This window comes from Ambystoma mexicanum, chromosome 4q (genome assembly GCF_040938575.1).
Source record: "Ambystoma mexicanum isolate Mex_15411 chromosome 4q, UKY_AmexF1_1, whole genome shotgun sequence".
NCBI classification, from domain to species: domain Eukaryota; kingdom Metazoa; phylum Chordata; class Amphibia; order Caudata; family Ambystomatidae; genus Ambystoma; species Ambystoma mexicanum.
The window spans coordinates 261,351,667-261,374,194 of NC_090928.1; the positions used below are offsets into that span (position 1 = coordinate 261,351,667).

Here is a 22,528-nt window from a genome sequence, read left to right on the forward strand (position 1 = left end):
TTCAGAGGTGGTAAGATTGGATTTGACGGACAAAGACTGGGGATGGTCTATTTGTTTGTAAATGTCTTGCAGTACTGCCTGATAGAAGGTTTCACTAACACTTTCATCTGAAATTGCTGGTACAAATTTAGATCTTAGTTTGTGTTCTACCAATTTCTAATTATGTTGGTGAATACCAAGTTCCTGTTGTAAAGTGATCAAGGTAAGTGGAGTGTCCTCCTTAAGTGACATAAATAGTCTAGTGTCTTCTATATCTGCTATGGTTAGCCGACTCAGTGATGGTGGTATCGCTTTGGCAGTGAAGGTTGTCACTCGATTATGAAAGAACCTTTTAATCTGAGTCCACGAATAAACTTGAATAAGTCAATTTGGAAATCAATGAGATCGGAATGACAACTGGGTGCAAATGAAAGACCTATATTCAAACAGGAACAGCTCAGCAGAAGACAAAACTTTACTTGATAAGTAACAGACTAAGTTCGGAGAATGGATTTGGTTGCTAGATTGAGGCTGGAGCGGGTTTGCCTCTTATTTACGTTTCTCCCTTTGTTTGGCCCTTGCTCCTCTTCCTCGGAGGAGGATGTGGTGGGAGTTGTGGTAGTTCGTCCGAAAGGGACGTTGAACCGTACTGTTTTATTTGTTTGAGCAGTTTGAATGGGGATGTTACGCTTTTTATAACGCTTAATTTAAGCCAAGAAGCCTCTCCATTGGTGAGTAAGTGAAGGAGTGAAACTACCCTCCCCTTTCTCGGTAGTAATAGTTTGTTCCTCTTCGGATTCAATTTCAGATGAAACCGCAGTGGTCTTTGGAGTTGGAATTACAGGTTTAATATTGTCATGATCAAATTTGGCCTGAAAGGTATACACTCGATAGTTGTTATAATCTCTTTCATCACGAAAGAATTTACGAAATTTGTGTATCTTAACTTCGTCTTGGTAATCCTTAAGCAGAGCATGCATTTTATCATAATTCTTGTCTCTGACAGTACTGAGATTGGCCATCTCCTCCATTTCCTTCTGAAGTGTGTCAATTTGTGTGGAAACACGTGCATGTTCATTTCTCATTCTCATGTTACTGTCATGATGCCTACCCCCGGGAATCCAGACCAAGTCCAGCAACCCCGGAAGCAGGCATCATGTTACCCAGAGAAAGCCCAGCAACCCTTGTTAGGGGCTATATGGGTACAGTCCTGGCGTCTATGGCGCCAGGCTCATACGGGGGAACAGTCCTGGCGCCACAGGCGCCAGGCTCATACGTTAAAACTTACCTGATGCAGACCATGCTGCAAGAGATCCAAGCCCATGTGAGGCTTGGAAGGGACTACTTTACCTAGGGACTATTTTGTTACTCGGGTGTGGTTGTGGAGGAATACTTACCAGAGACTACTTTGGAGGCTATTTAAACCACGCCCGAAGGGCAGCACACGCTTCGCGTTATTCTGCATCCAGCAGCGTAACGCTCACCGTGCCTGCAGTCAGCATCCAGCCTCGTGCCACGCCCACCTTGAGTCCAGAGCGCCTAGAAAGAAGGGAAAGAAGAAGAAAGGTTTGAACAAGAACATTATTAGGTTTCTTTCCGGATTCATCGCACCTTTGAACGAGAAAAGACTATTTTAAGCACGCCGCTTCGCCAGCAGCAGCGCCGCGCCATACTCAATGTTCCTCGCAGCATCTCTACGATCCGGCGCTGTCTCCATCATTAAGTTGCCGCATTCCAGCACCTAAGGGGGACAAGAAAACAACAAGGTGAGCCGAGGGGAAACAAATAAAGGACAATCTCTTGCCACCATATACTTACCTGATTTTACTGCCGCAGGTATTATTCACCAGCACGCCAAATCTTCTTACGCCGCACCTGTAAGAAAAGAGACAGCAGCAAGTTAAACTTTGGCATCATTTAACGGACAGTGTGCGATAGCACAGACTCTTACCAGAATGCTTTCAGCTGCCACAGAACTATCTTCATTTGGGTCTAAGCTGCAATATAAACAAAGGAATTGGACAAGAGTGATTATCCAGACATTTTTGAACTCTTTAGAACTATATACTTACGGCCCTTCGCCAGGAGTTTGAGTCAAGATTTGTCTAGAAGTCTTCCAATATCCTCAAGCCAGTGAAGTAACTGGCCATCAAAGCGCCCCTGCGTTCCTCGCAGGATGTAGAGCTCATCATTCAAAACTATAAGGTGAGCTTTGGGAACGGGAATATCAGAGGTGATAAATGGGGACGCAGTGAGGGGCTATTACTCAACTCCATGGGTGGCTAATTCCCTTTCTCCGCCTTTAGGAGACTACTTCTACGGGTCAAGCAGACGAAGCTAGGTGGGCCAGTCCAGTCAGTCATCTCTGCACTACGCATCACGTTGGTGGAGACCGCGGCTGTCCAGTTCCGCCCGACACCCCTGTGGGAACCAGGTGAGCGTAACAGTTACACTTTCTCTTCAGGGGAGTGTTACATTCTAGCTGTCCATCCCGCCCATTCTATTTCGCCATCACAGTCCTGTGCCACACAATAACCTACATATATATCTGTTTTAATACTTCTTTGCGTGTGTTCGTCAATTGGTAAACCAATGTTTCCCTAAACTCTTCACCATTTACCAAAAATTGCAGCATTAGAGAAATCTCCACCTTTATTCTCGGGTTGCACATACATTTTAGTCTCACATATGTACCTCTGTAGCTATGGATGCAACGCATCGAGAAAACGTTGCACATTAGATGAAAGGGAGCCATCAATATTGTATACCCATTGCATGTTTATATCATACAGCAGTACAATTGGATCAGCCACGCGCACGTGATCCTATCACGTGACGCGCTGATAGGTCCCTTCCTTTAATATGCGGAAGCAACGCGCCACGCATTTCCAAACAATGCACATCCGGGAAAAGTGCTTTGCAGGGGATCTAACCCCAGTATTCACAGGTATGGACTTTTTTTTGCGCTAACGCAGCACGCCAGCAAGCTCATTCGAGCCTTACACTTTTTCGCTTGTTCAGATCACATTATAGTTTACCTCTTTACCAATTGCAGCGTTCGCTTCAAGACCACGTCGGGGAATGACCCGGTATATTTCATTCGCATGACTGATATTTGTTCAGGTAAATCCCCCAATACAGCTACTAATTTATCCAATACCAGCTATAATTCACACTGTATTGTGGCATATCCGTTTCGGTTTTCTTTACAGACTGTTCTGTTCGAGCAGTTCCTTGTTGTGCAGTATATTACTGCTGAATAGGCATTTTATCAATTTGCCCCCTTTTTCATCGCCTCAATGGGCTGCGCAATCTGAATTCTTGAAAATTTGTTTTGCCACAATAACACAGTAATTTAATAACTTTTTCTGATATTTTGGAGCTCTCCTATAACTTTTTGGGGAATATAGTACCCACAGAATCCGCGATCACTGCATGAAATCACACAGGCGGATAGGGGATGGACAGTTTGAATTTTGGCACAACACTGCGTCTTTTCTCATTTGGGAATCAACTTCTGTCACAAAAGGAGTATTACATGAAGTTGGTTTACTATACTTTAATACCACCACACTCTTTCCAATGTTGGCTCTAGACACTCTAAAGGTAAATTCGCCAAGCAGGATTTAAGGCCCTGTGACATAGCTTGTACTATGTATAGCACTATGGTATCCGGCACAATACGTGTTAAGACTGTACTATGAGTAACACCACGGCATTCTGTTCTTTGTCCGTTTTACATGTTTTGTTCCCCTTTTATGGTTGCAATATTGGATACTTCATCTTTGGACCTTGGCCGTCGAATGTCTGATTTCCAATGGTAACACCTTATTCAATTTGACATTTTCAACACGGTACCTTACTATTTGTGTCTTATGGTCACCACCGATATGTATTCCTTTTGCTTTCTCCTGATGGGCTGTGGCCCCATCCCTTCCTTTGTTGTCCACATTTTGACAAAAATATTTCTCCAATTTGATTTGTGTGTTCTTTTGATTTATATGTATTGTGTAAATGATGCTATGTGACTTTTATTTCACATCATTAACAGTTTTGAAAAGGACCTGTTGTTCAGGGTCGAAACACGTGTCGGCAGTTCTGTTTCATATTTGACCATAAAACCTTTTCAAATAGCCCTCAGGCTGATTTTTCTTGTACTACATAATACGCCATATTGTTCTCCAATTTTGAATTTGATCTGGTTTATCTTTGTACTTGCTTACCTCGGTTTGGGCTGCGCAACAAAATAGAGGTGACATCTTTGTGTTTGCAATTGTTTGAAATTAGCAGTTTTGAGGTAACTGCTAGTCCCTCGCACATGCAGCAACCCTAGTTTTCCCCTGATTTTTCTGGCTTTACAATTCTGATTGTAAAATTGTATTCTCTTTTTCAACCAACTCAGTCCCAGCGCCTCCTACATACGGCATACCTCAATTTAGTCCCTATGATGATAAAGATGACATGCATATGAGAACTATTTGGCATATGATAGCAGCAAATGGGCACAGGCTACTCATCGCATGTAGCGACATAGCATTTGCATGAGTCATTCATTGTCTTTCCTGGGGCCTTTGAGGCTGCACATTAGGATTATTTGAAGCTAAGCTTGACATATGATGGAATCAATTACACATGAGGCTGCACATATGGTATCTTGTATCATGCATAAACTGCATTGTATGGCATTACTGGGGCACTCATAGCAGCAGGTCACATATGCTAGCATCAATTAGACATGTGGGGCTCTCCAATACAAATGGTGACCATTCTAGGTGTATGAGGCATTAGGTGGCATTGCTGGAAATTGGAGGATCCATTTGGCATATGAATGAAGCAACTGGATATATAAAGCTGTAACTGGTATTTTGTACTGTACCCAGGATGCAAGGCTATAATAGACATAATTGGGCTGTATCCACAAATATAGGCTACATTTGGCATACTGTGTTATGGCAGCACCTGTAAATGAGAGGCCTTGCTGGCATAGAATTACTAGACATGACATATCCAGCTACAATTGGTATACGATGGCAGCTAATGGCCATATGAGGCTGTAGTGGCATATGCACGACACTGGCCCTGGCCTATATTGGTTTTACTCGGTCTACTTCTGTGATAACATGACCCCTTTCATGGCATACGAAGGCAGCACTGCAACTGAAATGTGGTTGGTATCAAAAGAAGTCTTATGTCTGATTTAGTACCACTTTGGTATTTTATGAAATGTACGATTATGTACATTTTGCACACCAGCCAGTCAATTCAGTGGATGTCATTGTGGTTAAATGGCAGGTGATGTTACTTCTTGTGATATCATCAAGGTGAAATGTTGTATGACATAACTAACTTTGATGTCATCGGGTGTGTGATGTTACTTACTCTATGTTAGGGAGAATTTTCATTTCTGTCCTAAATTCCTCCCACCTTAGAGACCCTGCAGCTCTTTTGCTGGACTTGGGACTTTTTCATTTTAACTCCTGAGTGAGTGGGACCTTTTTCTCACTCTCGCATGCGTTTTTCCCTGATTTGGATTTTTTTTTTCACAGTTTTTGGAGTCTGACAAACTCCATAGGCATCTGCTTTTTGTATAGTGACACACCGCTCCCTCGGTGCAGTGTCACTGAGAAAGCCTTTGGATTTCTCTTAAGGTTTAAATAGCTTTTCTAGGGTGAACTACAATTCCCATGAATAGTAAGGTGAAATTGATCTTACCTACCTTTCTTCTTTGTAGGTTCAGCGCACACCATCTTACTTGGAGTGATTGGGGGTTACTTAGTAGCCCCTTATCCTACTTTCTCATGTAACATTTTTTTGTTACTCTCATTACTTGGCTGGTGGCAGTGGTTTACTTTTCACTACCATTGGTCTTTTCTACCGCAGGTAGAACCCTCGGCTGCAGTACAGCACCCATGGGTGTCCATTTTGTCAAAATGGCCCCCGTCTTCTATTTTCACCATTCTCCGTTTGTGTGGTCTTTCTTGGCTTTTACTCTGTGCGTTGACAGACGTCAGCCCTTTGTGTGTTTTACCTTTGGCGTGCTTCAGCCCTGAAGCCCGCCTCTGGCACCAGTGTATCTGGAAGGGCAGGAAGTGAGGCAGAATCCCGAAACTCCCCTGTCCTTTGTCTTTAGGTGTGCCTGCACGAAACCAGTCCTGATTGGCCGGCTGGCTGTCCGGGAAGGACAGCTACTCTGCTGTGTGATTGACAGCCTAGGCTGTGAATGAATGGGAAAACTTGCTTAAAAGGCATGGGTTTTGGGACTAGAGACAGAGTCGACCACTGGAAGAAACAGCTGAAGAATAAATCATGAATAGAAGCCCGCTGTGACCTCCTGGACCTTGAAGTACCAGTGAAGCCCTGCTGCTGTGCTCACTTTTTCAAATAGACAGAAGCTCCGGACGGGGCGACTTCTTCCCTTGGTTTAGTGGGACCAACTAACCCAGAGACAAACTCGACTTTGGCGCAATCTCCGACTGGCTGTATCTCTCCGTTGCTGCAGAAGCCCAATGCCGGGGGCACAAGTGTCTGCAGAGGAACAAGTCCTTCCAAAAGCTCCAGGAGCCTCCTCAGGACCCTCCAGAAGCAGGAAATCCCGATCCAGAGTCCCATCTCCAGAGTGCAGGACCAATGGGAGCAAGGAAAGTCCAACTGAGTTAACCGTTCTGCATCAGTGCTGTATGCGAATTGCTGAAACCACGAAGTGCCACTGAATCAAAGAGCCCTTAGCTGCTAACGACCTTCCAGAGTACTGCTGCAGGAGCCCTCCAGATGTCCTCCCTCTTGTCCCTACGACTGATGCCCAGGAATCAGGGTCTGATTGGCTGTAGCAAGACGGAATCCAGCTGAACCACGTTTCTTCTAAACAGAGGTACTATTTGGGCTTGGGGTACTTAAGTCATGCTGTCTCACTTGACACTTACACTTGCTTAACTTTCTGAGTTGATGTCAACTCCCCTTTTGCACAGGCTTAACAGCTTGTGTTCCTACAAGTGATTTTCTGAACTGACTTTATGAAAGACTTTTATCCAAGAAGTGCATCAGAAATATAGACTTTGTCCAAATGACTTTGCCATTGCTTGTCCTTTTATAGGTTGTAATTTGTTGAACAATTTTACTGCTGGGAAAAGCTCATCTAGATTTCATTGGAGGATTCAAACTGTCTTCCCTTTTAAAGTGTGTTCTAACCTTCCTATTTTTCCTGAAAATCCGAACCTAAAAAGTATATTGGTGTCATATATTAATGCAATACTATCCTCATTATTGAAGTCACTTTCGGTGTGTAGGAGAAATGTATTAGCATCTCCAAAGAGTATTCACCAGCTTTATTGATTTTGAAAAGTTATTTCAAAGTTTGCTTGAACAGTTACAATCGCCTTTTGAAAGAATACTTTACTAAAACTGATGTTAAATAAATAATTATGTATAACTTAAACCTTGAACGTAAGTGTTACTTGGTTACTTGTATTGACAGATTTCATCTGTACAGCTCACATTTACCCCTCTTGAGATGGGCATGGCTGGTCAGTCACAATACCAACTTGTGCAGTACAGATCTATACCAAAAGGTGGGTTACCTAATACCAATCTGATAAATATTGTGTAGTCTTGCACTGTGTGACTGCACCAATTCTTGCCTAACACTACCACTGGCATTTTGGTAATTGGACATCCATGCTTCAGATTCTTGACTTGTGCCCTCAGTCAACACGTGCCTGCTGTGTTGCTGCTCTTTTGAAGAGTGTTCTTTCTGTGGTTTCTGCATGTGATTCGCGTCCATTGCATTACTGGGGTGTACTGCCATTTGGACTCTTAGTAGGTCAACAAGAATTTTGTTTTGGATTACTGAAGAATGCCTTAACCCAAGTTTCTAAATAGTTGATAGTTGGAAAGCCAAATGGATACAGGAGTAATGAGATTTCTATAGAATTGTGAAAAGGCAACTTTTCTGAAAATGTGTTTACATTGTGTGTCAAGGAGGGCAGGAGTTCGGGTGAGTCGGAAGCGGCTGTGTTTCGGTCTGTGGCAGGACGACAGTGCGGCTTGACTCGGCGGACTCTGTGGTTGGAAGGTGCTTTACTCGAACCCGCCAGTACGCCAGTACGGCGGCTGCGGGCTGCTGCTAGTTGCGGTTGCCGACGGTTGCCAACGGTGCTGTCGGTGCGGGAAGTGCGGGAAAGCACAGGAGGTAAGGGGTGCTCGGTCGGGCCCCGAGATCGGAGACGCTTTATCGCCAAGGCTGGGGCTGCATGTATTGTATTGGCCCTAGACAACGGGCCCGCCAGAGTACTCTGGGGTTCCTTTTGGCACATACACACACCCCCCCTCGCCCCATACTCGCATCATTCATTTCCCTCTGCGAGCTATATATTAATCACAACGTTGCTGGGGGCACGTGACACATAGAGGTGGCTGGTCTTTTCAGGCTCAGAGTCGTGGTGACTGTTCCAGGTTAAGATAAACAGTGGGAGCATAATTCAATATTTTCCCACGGAACGAATTATCACGCTGAGGAAATGCAACGAGGGAAAAAAGTACCACAGTCAAATTATAACCTGCGGAAAGGCATGACTATGCCAGTGAACAATGGCAAGGAAAATAGAAAGAAAGGTAACAAAAGCAAAAAGAATCTCAACATAACACCTGTGGTACAAGGAGCCATCACAGACTTTTTTGGAGTAAATCCACCACCAGAGATTAACTCAACAATCAATGAGGTAATGGCTGAGCCAGGGAATAAGGAGAGTATCTTACTAAATTCATCAAACTATGAGGATATTGATAATAACTCATTACTTGATCTCTGCTTGAGTATTCAGAGAGGGATGGTAACGCAGAACTCAGCAAAGGCGTCTAATAATTCTACTCACCATAAAGAAAGTAATAACATAACATCTGAGGAAGCAAATCCTATGTCTAGCGGTGGACGTCTCTCGGTATCTCCTAATCTAGCGATGGCCTCTATAGAAGATGATCCGGAGAAGGAGGATAACGAAGACTCAAACCCGTATATCAGCAACGCGGCCATTATGGAGCTCCAATCATCTGTAGCGTCATTACAATTTGCACTCAAAATACTGCTGCAGATGACCGGGAGCATACTGACAAATACGAATAACATTACGAGGGCACTAGAGCGGAAGGATTTCCCGCAGGATGAGATAGAAGCAAACCTCTCGGATGCTATTCATGCCATTGAGGAGATGAAAGAAACAGAGGAGAGAATGGGAGAAGTGGTGGAAGATGTGATCCTGGATAAGGACCTGGAGGGCAATCCTCCTATAGAAAACCTTTCAGAAATAACTGTAGAGGATCTAGGAATCGTGCACAGCCCGGGATCCTTCTTACAAGGAAACAACGAAGATTGGCCAAAAGGGCTTTGAAAAGCAAGAAAGTAGTAACGAATCCTATACCCTCCAGTGTAAGATCTAAAACAGCCACGGAAACACGCTCCAAAAAAGCCAGAAAAAGAAAGGCGAGAGCAGTAGCTCGAGCCGCGGAAGTTAAGGGGCCATTGGCCGATTGGTTAGTACCAGGAGAAAAATCCAAGGAGGCAGATATAGATGGCCTCTCTGATGTAGGCACTGATCAAGATGATAATGTCACAGTCGAGCCGGAGGATCAGATCGGCTCAGCGGGTACAGATGAAACACTAGAGCCGGTACGGCCCATGCAAATTAGTACGGATGAGGAATGTAATGGGAATCGTATTTGCTATATTAAGAACCTCTACCCTAGTGGTAAAAATCCCTGGTTGGCAAGATCAGAATTTTTAACCCGACTACATTATATTCCACAGTTGAGAGTCTTGAAATCCGACGATTTCTTTTTCATCGAACCCTTGCAGGTCCCTAATCCACATGTTTCCGCCATCCACTGTACTTTCTTAGCTACAGCTCAACTGATTAGAAAATTCAAAAAAGAACTGATAACCGTAGATATTGCTATTGATGTAGATCCACAGGAGAGAGACCTTACTGAAGAAACTAAGGATTACAGGACCAAGGAGTTACAAACTCCATTGGACAAGCTAGCGGTGCAAGATAATGTGGTCAATCAAGAGGCACCGGAAAACACGGCGATGACGGAAATACAACAAGCCCTCAAAACATTGTTGGAGGCTCTTCCGCGAATGATACAGAACCTCTGAAGCTTTTCTTTCGTATCTTGGAACTGCCGGGGTTTTGCCCATCTTCTGAGATCAGAAGGGCCTATGGACTTATTGCTGAAGCATAGCTGTATATGTCTCCAAGAAACATGGGCACTGAACTCCCTATTATTGGACGGTTTTGTAGTGCATCAGACATTTGCCAAAAGAGGGGATAAGGGTCGCCCTTATGGGGGACTCATTATAGGGGTGGTTAATACGATCAACTCGCGGAAGATCCTGGTCAATACCACTGATTACCATCTGGCGGTTGAGGTTGACTATCCCAAGGATTGTGGGCATGGTAGATTCTTACTGATTAACCTCTACAATCCCCCGGGAGCATTGATAAGGGAATCTCTACAAGAAGCCATTCATGACTTACTGACTTATTGGACTCAAAGATCCGGCAATTTAGCGGTAGTGGTGATGGGTGATTTTAATTGTCATATGAAGGTCGATCAGCTGGTCGCCAAATACCCTGCCCTGAACGAAAAATGTCTAATGACTCATGACAAAAGAGAGAGCGAAGGGTTGGGGTGGCTACAATTCTTTGAAACATGGGATCTATCCATGATTAATGGTAGAACAATGGGTGATAGGCCGGGGAAACAGACATGGTCTAATGGGATTTCTTACAGCACCCTAGACTATATATTTATGTGTCCTGAAATGTTGCCAATAGTAAATGATATGAGAATCATACCCAATGAATGGAGTGACCATGCAGCTCTCGAGTGCTCCCTTCAACTTTCTCTCTCACCCGCTAATAATTGTAATATAGGCAATATACAAACCAACTGCACAGGAACTAGAATTATCTGGTCGGAGAGAAATATTAAAAATGCTACGGAAGCACTCTTATCTCAAGCCCTGGCTCCCCTTCCCCATTTTGAACAACTGACCGTAAATGAAATAGAAGAATGGATCCTGAAATTCTCAGGATTACATGCGACCTCAAGGAAAAATGTTATGATAAATCCCGTAGGCACCACTCAGCCTTATAATAAGGATATTCGGGATGCCAAGAGAAGGCTAAGAGCAGAATTGCGGGGGTTTAGGAGACTGAATGTAGCGGGTTCTAACTACTATGACAAAGTTAAAAAAGCTAAAAATAAATATAGAGCTAATATCAGAACTATTCGAAATACAGAGAGGAATATTAGAAATCAGAGACTAGTAAACGCTATCTGCGCTAGAAATTCGCGTAATATATGGCAGCTACCGAAAGAGAACAAAGAGAAGACCAAGGCTCAGCTAGATAATCCTATAGGAGAGGAAACTTGGGTAAGATTCCTGCTGGACCGTAACTCTGGAGAGCTAGATGTCCCCATAATATCTAGAGTGAAGAATCCCTTACCCCCGCCCTTTGAGGCCACGGAAGAGGCCATACTGAATAAAATAGCATCTTTGAAAGCCTCTAGAGCTCCTGGCCCGAATGGGCTAGCGAATATAGTTATTAAGAACAACCCGACTTTTTGGGCTTCTCTTCTGTCTATACTCTTTAAAAAGGTATTAGCTCAGGGGACGATTCCCCGTTCATGGCAAAAGGCGATATTGGTGCCGGTGTTTAAGAAGGGATCCCGTATGGACCCAAATAATTATAGGCTTCTTTCTATGCTGGATACCACGGGAAAACTCTTTGCGGCTCTATTGCTCACGGAATTACAGAATTGGGCGGAACAGACTAATATCCTTAGTGAGTTCCAATGTGGATTCCGGCGTGGTTTCTCCACTACGCACAATTTGTGGGTGATGGACACACTACGAACTCGAGCACTTAGCAAAGGACAGCCTCCACTATATGCCCTTTATATTGACTTTAAGGCCGCATTCGATTCTATACCAAGAGCCAGGCTGTGGACAAAGCTAGAAGATATGGGGTGCCCTCCTAGTATAATGTATTACTTAAGACAGCTGCACTATAACACCATGGTGTGCCTCAGATTAAATCAAGAGGGATCCTTGACTAGACAAGTGAGACAAGACAGGGGGGTAAAACAGGGATGTGTAACTGCTCCTCTGGTGTACAATCTGTATGTATACGATATCCCAAGAGTGTTAGCCGAAGTGAATAACTGTCCTCCTAAAGTAGGGGATACTACTTGTGCAGTACTGGCATATGCGGATGATTTGGTCATTTTTGACAACACTATTGCTGGTATTAGGCGCTCAGCGATAGCACTATGGGAATACGCAAAGATCAATGGGTTAGCTATTAACCTTGATAAGACCAAAGTGATTAGATTCACGAAGAAAAAAGTCTCCCGTGTTGAGCTTTGGGTGCAGAGTGATAATATACTTTATTCCCCTTCCTATCGGTACTTAGGAGTTGAAATTGAACCTTGGGGTGATTACTCTCTATGTAGACAAAATAGGAGAATCAGGGCGCAGCAAGTTACAGCTTTAATTGCGTCATTCACCAGGAGGCAGGCCGGTTTCACACTATGGGGGACGAGACACCTTTACATACAGGTGTTTGCGCCAATGATTACTTATAGCCTGGAAGCACTAACCTCTTCTGATCTAACCTGGCTGCAAGTGGTTGAGGGAAAATTTTGGCGACGCATACTGGGGTTACCCCCTAGTGTTCCTATGGCCCTCATAAGGCTGGAGCTCGGACTTCCCTCACTTAAAGCAATGGTACTGAAAAAGAGGGCGGGCTTGTATCTTAAGATGAAGAATAGATCTTCTAACCCTTTGCTGGTTACCATGTATATAGAAGTAAGTAAAAAAGGTACTGCCTCTCCTCTCCAGAAAAGTATGACCCAATTTTTGAGAGACATTGGCTGGACTGACAGAGGGATAACCATTTCCCAGGAGGTCATGACAGCATTGGGGAAAAAGGTTGATCGATGGGATTGGTTAGAGAACTTTTCCCATCTAGGGTGTCTAAAGTCATGTGCCTTTGTAAAGTATCGACTCTACAACTTTATGAAACCTCAGGCATATCTCTACCTATGCCCTTCCACAAGGCTAAGACGGTTTATTATTCTTTTCCGTCTGGAGCAACTACCGACCTTGTGTAATGTGGGACCTAGGGAAAAGATTGCAATTGTAGAACGAATGTGTCGTATATGTAACCGACCTGACAATTTGGAGACAGCCAAGCATCTATTAACTGAATGCTTCACAATGAGACCCACAATTGTCAAATATCTGGGAGAATTTGCCCATAATCTGGAATCTATACCGGAAAATCAATTTTGGCTATACTGCACTAATTCAGTAAACATGCATCTTTATATTGCATTATATAATGTATGGCTCCAGATTGAAAAAGCGATGGGCATCCGGATGTAAATAAATGGGTGAAGTGATGTTTTAATTGGGAAGTTTTTGGATATTGTAAAGTTATATGTATTTAGATATACTTGATTTTTTCCTTTTCCTTTTATACTCACATAATTGTATAAATTGCATATTTTTTAAAACTTCTCTTTTTCTGATTATGTATAAGCAACATGTGTAAAGTTTGAATTCTTCAATCTATATCACATTAAAGTATTATTATTGTGTGTCATATACCATTAAACATATGTAATATGAACATAGCTTTATGTTAGATTGCAGTATACTGATGCAATAAAGTGCATCAACTTTCATTTTTAAAGTTACACACGTTTTAAAAAGTTTTTCTTAAAACCACCAAAATAACTTTGTTGGGATCCATTGTAGGACTATATTTTCGCTATGAATCAAATAAATGTTTGACTCATGAGGTGCAGTGCTGTTTCAAATTGAATATTGTTTGAAAGGCTTGACAATCTTGGAATCAAGAAAATACGGATCCAAAATACTCACCTTTAAAGCAAAAAGCTTAAGAATATTTGGCATTGGCAGACCAAGGCTTATTGATTTAAGTTGTACGAACATTGTTTAAATGCTAATAGAACTGAAGATCTGATCTGTATCGGATGTCAGACACAAGCAGCTGAACCAGCAGTAAAAAAAAAAAAAAAAGAAGAAAACATGCATAGCATCTCACCCCTTTCTGAAGTCCGGTGCAAGTCACATGAACAACGCCAGAGTTCAGCAAGCAGGTACCATCTTCAAAAAAGCAAAAAACAAAAAGCAAAATAAATTAGCATTGATTCTTATACTAAGAGCAAATCTGAAGAGCTATATGCTAAAAGTACAAAGGGAGATACATTTTTTAATATGAAGATTAATTCTTCAGTGAGACACATTACAAACGAAATAATTACCTAATGAGCATTCGACAAGGAAAGTAATATGCTACTGTGAACATTGTGTTACATTCACTTTGCTAAATAGCATTAATTGTACCTTCTTAAAAAAATGTCCTTGTATGAAAGACTAATTTGCAATATAGTTTCAAATATTTCACTACAAGGAAAGAAGGAAATGGGTTCATAATTGAAGCCATAGTTCCGCATCTCTACAGTCAGTTGTTTCTTTAAAATGTTCAGCAACTGGGATTCACTTTTCTAGCTGCTCAACAGCATTAGGCATTGAGACCAAACGTCCCATCCAATGCATCTGTGCCAAAGATCTGACTAGCTCTGCTTTTTTCTGACCACGTTTGTGGACTTTTCACTGGTTAGCCCCAATCTGGGACGCAAATACAAATTATATCCCCCATTCGAAATTCCAAGTGCAAATAGGCACCTTGCTTCCATAAGCATGTCCTCTCGCTGTCCTTGCTGTGTGGGCTACAGTGACAGGTAGAAAAACTGATTCTACTGAGTAAGAACCTGCTGTAGTCAGGGGTGTCTTTACAGAAAACATGTGTAAATTATGTATGGCTAGACATAGTTCAAACTAAACAGTGAACAGGATATTAATGTCATCTGTGTCACAGCACTGCCTAAAAGGGCAAGGTCTACAGTTGCCAAAGCAAGATGCTTTTTGACTAGTGTGCGGATTCTAGCCTGAATTCTCACAGAGGAGGAAGCCTGTGAAGAAGCCCACAAAAGGTAAATGTGAGGGCGGCAGTGGGAAAGGAAGTATATATTAAATCTGGAGGCCACAGTCAGGTTACAAAGGGAAAGCATCATCTTCTTTCTTCTTGGTTGCAGCTAATGAAGGTTACATAGAAGAGGATCATTAGGACACCAGGCAGTAGCATTCTCATTCAAGCATCTCAACTTCCAAAGATGTCATTCAACCTCACACATCCCGTACATGCATCTCAAACGCAACATTTACATTCATAAAGCAAATATACCAGATCAACCAGTGATTAGCAAGCAGGCAAAATTAACAATGAATGCCACCCCTGTGCTGGGGAACAGAGATCCCCTCCTCAGTCACCAGTTTCTTATATAATCCGAGGTAGAGGGTATGAATCTTTACCCTATTGAAACAGGCTTAAGAGCCATGAGGCACAGAGGAAGACCCCTCCCTCAACAGAAATTGTAAGCAAACTATGCTGGGCACTACACACTCTTCCACGACCAGGTTCGACAGCCGTACCCAGCTTGTGTAGACACCAGACATCTAGAATGAACAGGAGGTACTGAGAAATTAGTGATCCTTTCCCCATGTCCCAGTGGACACCGCTGAATGACAGCTTCCCAAGGATGTTCTGCGCTAATGAACATCTTGCTGCCCGGTTCTTGTTCCGACCCAATAGAAGAGGCAGAAGCACTGTACCCAGAGAGCACTGGCAACATACAGAAAGAGGCCTGTAGTTGTTACCAAAATCAAAGCACTACTTAAAACAAGAAATCTAAAAAGTTACGTTGGAGGTCCGAGAAAAGCATCTTTTACCCAAGCGGCCACTGCTTTTGCTCCAACACCTGCTCTATTTTGCTTCCGCAGACTCTGTGGCTCCACAGTAGCTCTCTTGGTTAAATGAGTGTGGGTGTGAGTATAGTGCAAAGAGGGGTCCTTTTCGTACCTTCTGTTGTGCAAGGGTTCCGTCGCCATGGCAGTTACGAAATTGGCTTCCTTGCGGAAAGGCCAAATAGGCCAACGGTCCATAGGCAGATGATGTACCCATAAGTGGCCAGAAGGCAGAGGAGCCAAACCTCTCTACCAAACCAGTGCAGAAGAACTGGTCCAACAAGGCAGATGAGGCTGAAAGATCCCCAAGATGTGCAGAAGGAAGCAAGAGCTCACATAGACAAACGGACAAACAGCCAGCCTCACACCAAGAAACAATGGAAGGGGGCTCTGTTGTTCACGTAGCACAATGGCTGCGCCTGCATCTACAAAACACTCCCGGACGGGACACGAATATCCTGGCAAAATATCCTCAATGAGCAGCATTAAACGTTCAGACAAATCAGCATCAGAAAGAGCGAACGGGCAGGAAGTAAATGACATTTGGCAGCCGTCCGAAAGATGTGACATACATAACGGAAAAGAGCCCGATTCCGCAGGTGCTCAAGTGGCCTGTGAACACACTGCTAACCACGAGAGCGACGCTACAAGAACGGCGAGTGGCTGCAGAGCCGAGGCACCCTTCCTAACAAGTACCGAAACCAGGCGAGGACAGCAGTGAGGAAGCTCGGCGCTCCGGGAAACATGCGCAACGAAAGGCCCCGGGCTCTGTGGGAAGCCGTACTGGGGTACAAGCTGAGAGGTGAGTAGCAGGAGGCGCTCCGCAGCGCTGAAGGGAGAAACCTGCGTAAACCACGCTCAAAGGCCACAAAGAAAAGAGGAAGTAGTCAGTCCAAACTAGAGGGGAGATGGATGAAATATTTGCATGGCAATTTTGATCCGCTACCTGAAACAATGCTTAACAAGTTTCTCAAACAGGTAAGCACTTTTGTACCTCCTAATGCAATGTAAATGAACCCTTTCCCAGCTATACAAGTAAAGATTGTATGACTTTTTGGAGGGAGCAAAAAAAAAAAACAAAAAAAAAATCAGGTTAGAAGAGTCTTCAAGGAGCCAGGACAGCCAATGTAACTTGAGCAAAGTCTAGGGGAGCTCAGGCACTTCTTGAAGGCAAGTAAAAAGGCAAGTAAAAAGTCTTGCACAATGTTTTTCAGAAAATGAAATCACCTGTTGGGCCACAAGCTGGGAGGCTTGTGGAGGGCAAAGCTGCAAGCAACTCTGCAAAAGGCAGCAGATGCAAGTCTCAACCGAGAGCAAGCAAGTTACACAACAAGAGGTAAGTACCCTTAAATTCACAGTACCTTAGGTCTGAAGAAATTGGTTCAGCTGGATTCTGTTCCTCTTGTAGTATGGCAGATCCTGTTCCTGGGCCTCAGTCGTGCACTACGAATCCAAGGTCAGCGGCAGCAATGGGCAAACTTCAGATCAGCAGCACTTTGCGGTTTCAGCTTCTCGCAAATAGCAACACTGCAGTTCTTGGACAACTAGTAGACTTTCCTTGCTTCTGGGATCCAGCTCTCTATTGAGATGGCTCAAGCTTGGCCAGCCCTGCTTCAAGGGAGTCCGGAGGATCTTCCTGGAGCTCGGTCCGGCTTAAAGACGATGCACTCGATTTTGGTGTTCCTCTCCCTGGCACTCGGTTCCTGCAGCAGCAATTGAAGTACAGCCAGCAACAAGAGGATTTCCAGATGAGTTTGTCTTAGGGTCGATTAGTCCCACCAACCCAAGGGAAGAAGTCATCTTCTTCTGATTCCTTCGTCCAGTGGTCGACTGCTTTCTGCCTAAAAGACCTTGCCCTTCATGCAAGTTTCTACCATTCATTCGCAGTCTAGCCGTCACTCACACAGCAGGGTGACTGTCCTTAAAGGACAGCCAGCCGGCCAATCACCTTTGGGTGCATTCCTGAGTTTTGGGCACCTCCCTCACTTCCTGCCCGCCCAGACACGGAGCCAGAGGCAGGCTTCAGCAGTGAGCCCCGCCAAAAACAAAACTAACAAAGGGACCAAGCCTGTTTTGGTGCGGAGAGTAAATCTCAAGAAGGACCTTTCCAACAAGAAATGGCAGAAAAAGAAGCTGATGGCCATTTTGACAAAATGGGGACCTATGGATGCTATACTGCAGCTGCAATTGCAGCCCGCAGTAAAAGCACACAATGATAGGAAAAGGTAAACCACTTCCCACCAGCCATTAATTGTAGAAAGCGTAACAAAAATGTTACATGAGAAAGTAGACGAAGGGGATACTAAGTAACCCCTCCAGCAATCTAAGTAAAATGGTGTGTGCTGAGTCTACAAAGTTACAGAAGGTAAGCAAAGTCAATTTACTTTACTGCTCTTGGAAACAGTAGTTTAACCAAGAGAAGGTATTCCAACCTTTGGGAAATCTGAAAGACTTCCCTGTGCCACGGCACTGAAGGTGCTGTGTGTCAATTTAAAAACGTGATGCCTATGGAGTTTGTCAGACTGCAAAACCAAAAGTAACAAGGGGTTCAAATCAAAGAAAAATACATGTGTGGAAATAAGGTCTTACGCTCTACAGGATACAAATTAAAAGTCCTAAAGTCCAGCTGGGGGTCTCTAAGGTAGAAGGGAATTGGCACATTTCTGAGAATTCTCCCTAACGAATAGAAATAGAAATTGAGCAGTACTTTAAAAGTAACAAAAACTCAGTTGATGATGGTAACAGTATGGGAAAAAAAATCAAGGTTTATATCCGAGGAATCTGTATGTCCAATGAGGGGGGAAATGAAATCCCTTACAAGGCTAGAGGCAGAAATAAAGACACTAGAAAACACCCATGGTGGAGAAAGCGGCATGGCACAGCACCATCAGCTAAGAGAAGCGAGAAACGAATTTGCAAGGCTGGCAGCTAGTGGGATACATTTTCTGGCAGGCCTGCCATAGCCAGATCATCTGGGGAAGGGGACCGCCCAAGAAGAACACTCGCACGGACAATCCGAAAGGAAAAGGAAACTAATGAGATCACAGAAGTGGAAGACAAACTAGTGAATAGAGTGAGGGACAACATAAGGATGAATAATATATTCAAGGAATATTACGATACAATATACACAGCCCAGTCCAGGGCAACACAGAGAGGTGGAGCGCTTCCTGAATCAGGTAGCATTATGATGGGTAGATACAGAACAAGCCATACTACTAACCAATCCCCTGGATCTTGAGGAAATAAAGTTGGTATTAAATTACTCAACAATAAAGCCCCAGGAATTGACAGACTAACCCCCAAATTCTACAAGGAGTACATGAAAGATATCTCCTTGCATCTCCTGCAGATGTATGAATGCTCACTCAATAAGGGCCCCGTTGCCAGAGTACACCTTGACAGCTGTAATCGCAGTACTATTAAAGCCTAAAAAAAACTCCAGCAAGTTGTACATCGTATAGACCGCTATCACTAATAAATAGACCATAAAATACTAAACTGTTAGCAAATCGCCTGCAACAATGTATTCCCTCAGTGGTCCTGCCACATCATACCAGGACCAGTCACAGAATAACATGAGGAGGATGTTCGCATTCCTTCACAACATAAATCCTGAGATACCAGCGGTTGATGCAGCAACAGATGCAGAAAAAGGCATTCAACTTGGTGAAGTGGCCGTTCCTCTTCCAAGTGCTGAGGAGATCAGGCTTTGGCTTCCAATTCATTAGATGATTTCAACTGCTATATAGCTCACCGAAAGCGAATGCACTAACAAACAAAATGCAATAAAATGTGATATCCCCCTACACTCAGCACCCGACCATCTGTCCTCATTGCTGGTTGCCTTGGCGGTGGAACCTTTGGCATGCTACATTAGGGAGTTCCATAGTCAAAGGGTGTTAGGGAGAATTCTCATTTCTGTGTCGATTCCCTTCAACCATAGAGATCACCAGCTCTTTTGTTGGACTTTAGGACTTAATTTCTACCCTAGAGTGAGTGAGACCTTTTTCTCACTCTCCTGTATTTTGATCTACTTTGGATTATCTGTTTTCTTTATTCTTAGAGTCTGAAAAACTCCATAGGCATCTACTTTTTGTATGGTGACACACAGCACCCTCAGTGCAGTGTCCCAGAGAAATCCTTATGATTTCTCCTAAGGCTTAAATACCTTTTCTTGGGTGAACTACAGTTCCCAAGAATAATAAAGTGAAATTGAGTTTACTTACCTTTTCTCTTTGTAGGTTCAGCACAGCCATCTTCTGTGGAGTGCTGGGGGTTACATAGTAACCCCCTTTCCTACTTACTCATGTAACATTTTTTATTTTATCCTCACTACTTTAAATGGCTGGTGGCAGTGGTTTAATTTTCCTACCATTGTGCTTTCCTACTGCAGGATGAATCCTCAGCTGCAGTATAGCACCCATGGGTTACCACTGTGTCAAAACGGCCTGGTCTTCTCTTTTCGCCATTTCTTGTTTGTGAGGTCTTTCTTGGGTTTTACTCTGAGCACCAAACCAGGTTTAAACCCCTTTGTTCATTTAGCCTTTGGCAGGCTACAGTACTGAAACCCGGCTCTGGCATGTTTGTAGGGCAGGAAGTGAGGGAGGTGCACGAAACGCCTCTGTCCTTAATCTCCAGGGAAACCTGAATGCACCCAGTCCTGATTGGCTGGATGGCTGTCCTTACAGGACAGCCACTCCGCTATGTGAATGACAGCTAGGCTGTGCATGAATGGGAGAAAGCTGCATGAAAGGCGAGGCTTCTTGGACTGAAGACAGAGTCGACCACTGGAAGAAACATCCGACGAAGGAATCGTGAAGAGAAGCTTGCTGCATCCTACTGGACCATTGAACTGCCCGATGAAAGCCTGCTGCTGTGCTGAAACTCCTTTTCCTAATCGACAAGAGAAGCTCCAGAAAGGGCGACTTCTTCCCTTGGGTTAGTGGGACCAACTAAGCCAGAGACTAACTTCCTCAACTGGCTGTACTTCATTGCAGCTGATGGAACCTAGTGCGAGGGGTCGAGAAATCTGTAGTCTAGTGCAACGTATTTAAGGCAGCATAAAGCTCTTGGAGTCTCCCGAGGACCCTCCCGAAGCAGGACAACCCAAGCTTGAGTCACCTCACCAGAGTGCTGGACTCAAGGAGTGAAGGAAGCCCAACCAGTGTCCAAGATCGGCAGTGGTGCAGGTTACCGCGCGCTGAAACTGCAAAGTGCTGCTGAATTGAAAAGAGTATTTAGCTGCTGCCGACCTCCGAAATGCTGTGCAGGAGTCCTCCAGATGTCCTCCCTCTTGTTCCCATGACTCAGGCCTAGGAACACATAGGTGATACATTGGTGTTTAATATTGCTGGGAAAGGTTTTTATCTAGACTTCATTGGGAGATTTAAAAGTGCTCACATGCCCTGAGAACCTGTTTAACCCCTTTCCTTCCTTCAACCTTTCCTTGTTATAACCTCAGAATTTTACAAAGTGTAAACGTGATATATAAATGTCAATACTGTCCTAGTTAGCAAAGTCACATCAAGGTGTAGAAGTGTCTATGAAGTATCTCTAAAGAGCATCTACTTGCTTTGCCTTGATTCTGAAGTGTATTTTTATTGTTGCAGATTGCCCTTTTTAAAGAATGTTTATTTAAAACTGACCGTTAAATGATTTTACTAGAAAACCTTCAGTGTAAGTGTTATTTGTATACTTGTATTTGTGGATTTCGATGCAACAGCTCTACAGCGCACATTTACCCCTCTTGAGACAAGTCTGGTTGCTTAGTCACACTATCAAGTTGTGTAGTACATACCTATACCAATAGGTAGATTACCTAATATCAAGAGAACAAGGCTGGTGTAGTCTCCCCCCCCAGGGTTACTACATCAATTCTTGCCTAACAAAAGGGGGATACAAATCTATTCTGCAATGAAATATAATCTTGTATGCAGAGAATGAATATGCTGCTTTATGTAAAAAAAATAAAAAAATAAAACTACCTTCGTTTTGGGGTCACAGACAGCTTCCTTTGGGAACATTATTTTCATAATGTGTGTGTATAAATGCCTATCAATGTGGCACTGTAAATTAAAGATGCACATTTGCTGGAAAATGGGTTCCAACTCTGGATGGAAATGGTACATTTGCCTTTTGTTGGATGGTAGATCTGCATCTAGGATTTCAACAAGGATAGCACAGAGCTAATGGGAAGCCTCAGGCGAGCTCCCGGTAGCACACTATCTACAGGTTGGAGACCCCTAAAAACGTTTATTTTTTTAGATTGGAGGAAATGGGCAGGTGCAGCTAACATGGTCGGACTGGACCATAAAACTGTCTCAGGCACCAATGAAAAAGTGGCCCGCAGTTGCAAATGGATATTCATTACTTTAGTCACAGACTGCTTGAATAGTACCCAAGGAGGTGTTTTTTGTCAAAATGTAAGCAAATTGTGAAATTTAAATAATATTTATTCAGCAACATTTCGCAAAACTACTAGCTGCATAGTGATGTAACTCATCAAACTGGCCCACATTGGCCAAAAAAGTGGCCCATTTTGACTGGCCTACACTACCATTTTTGGTATGGGCATCGCCCTATATATGATATGGCATTTATAGCGCGCCTATACACAAGTGTTTCAAGGCGCGACGAGGCAAGGTAGGGGGA

General features: G+C 43.6%; 1 protein-coding gene across 2 annotated transcripts in view; it reads right to left on the minus strand.

The window, feature by feature from the left end:
* Positions 1-22,528, minus strand: part of AHCTF1 (AT-hook containing transcription factor 1) — a 2,174,249-nt gene that overhangs the window by 1,762,380 nt on the left and 389,341 nt on the right. For both annotated transcript variants that reach the window (XM_069607832.1, XM_069607831.1), the window contains exon 11: positions 14,112-14,173. In XM_069607832.1, coding sequence (XP_069463933.1) covers positions 14,112-14,173 — 62 coding nt within the window. The remainder of the gene's footprint in view (positions 1-14,111; positions 14,174-22,528) is intronic.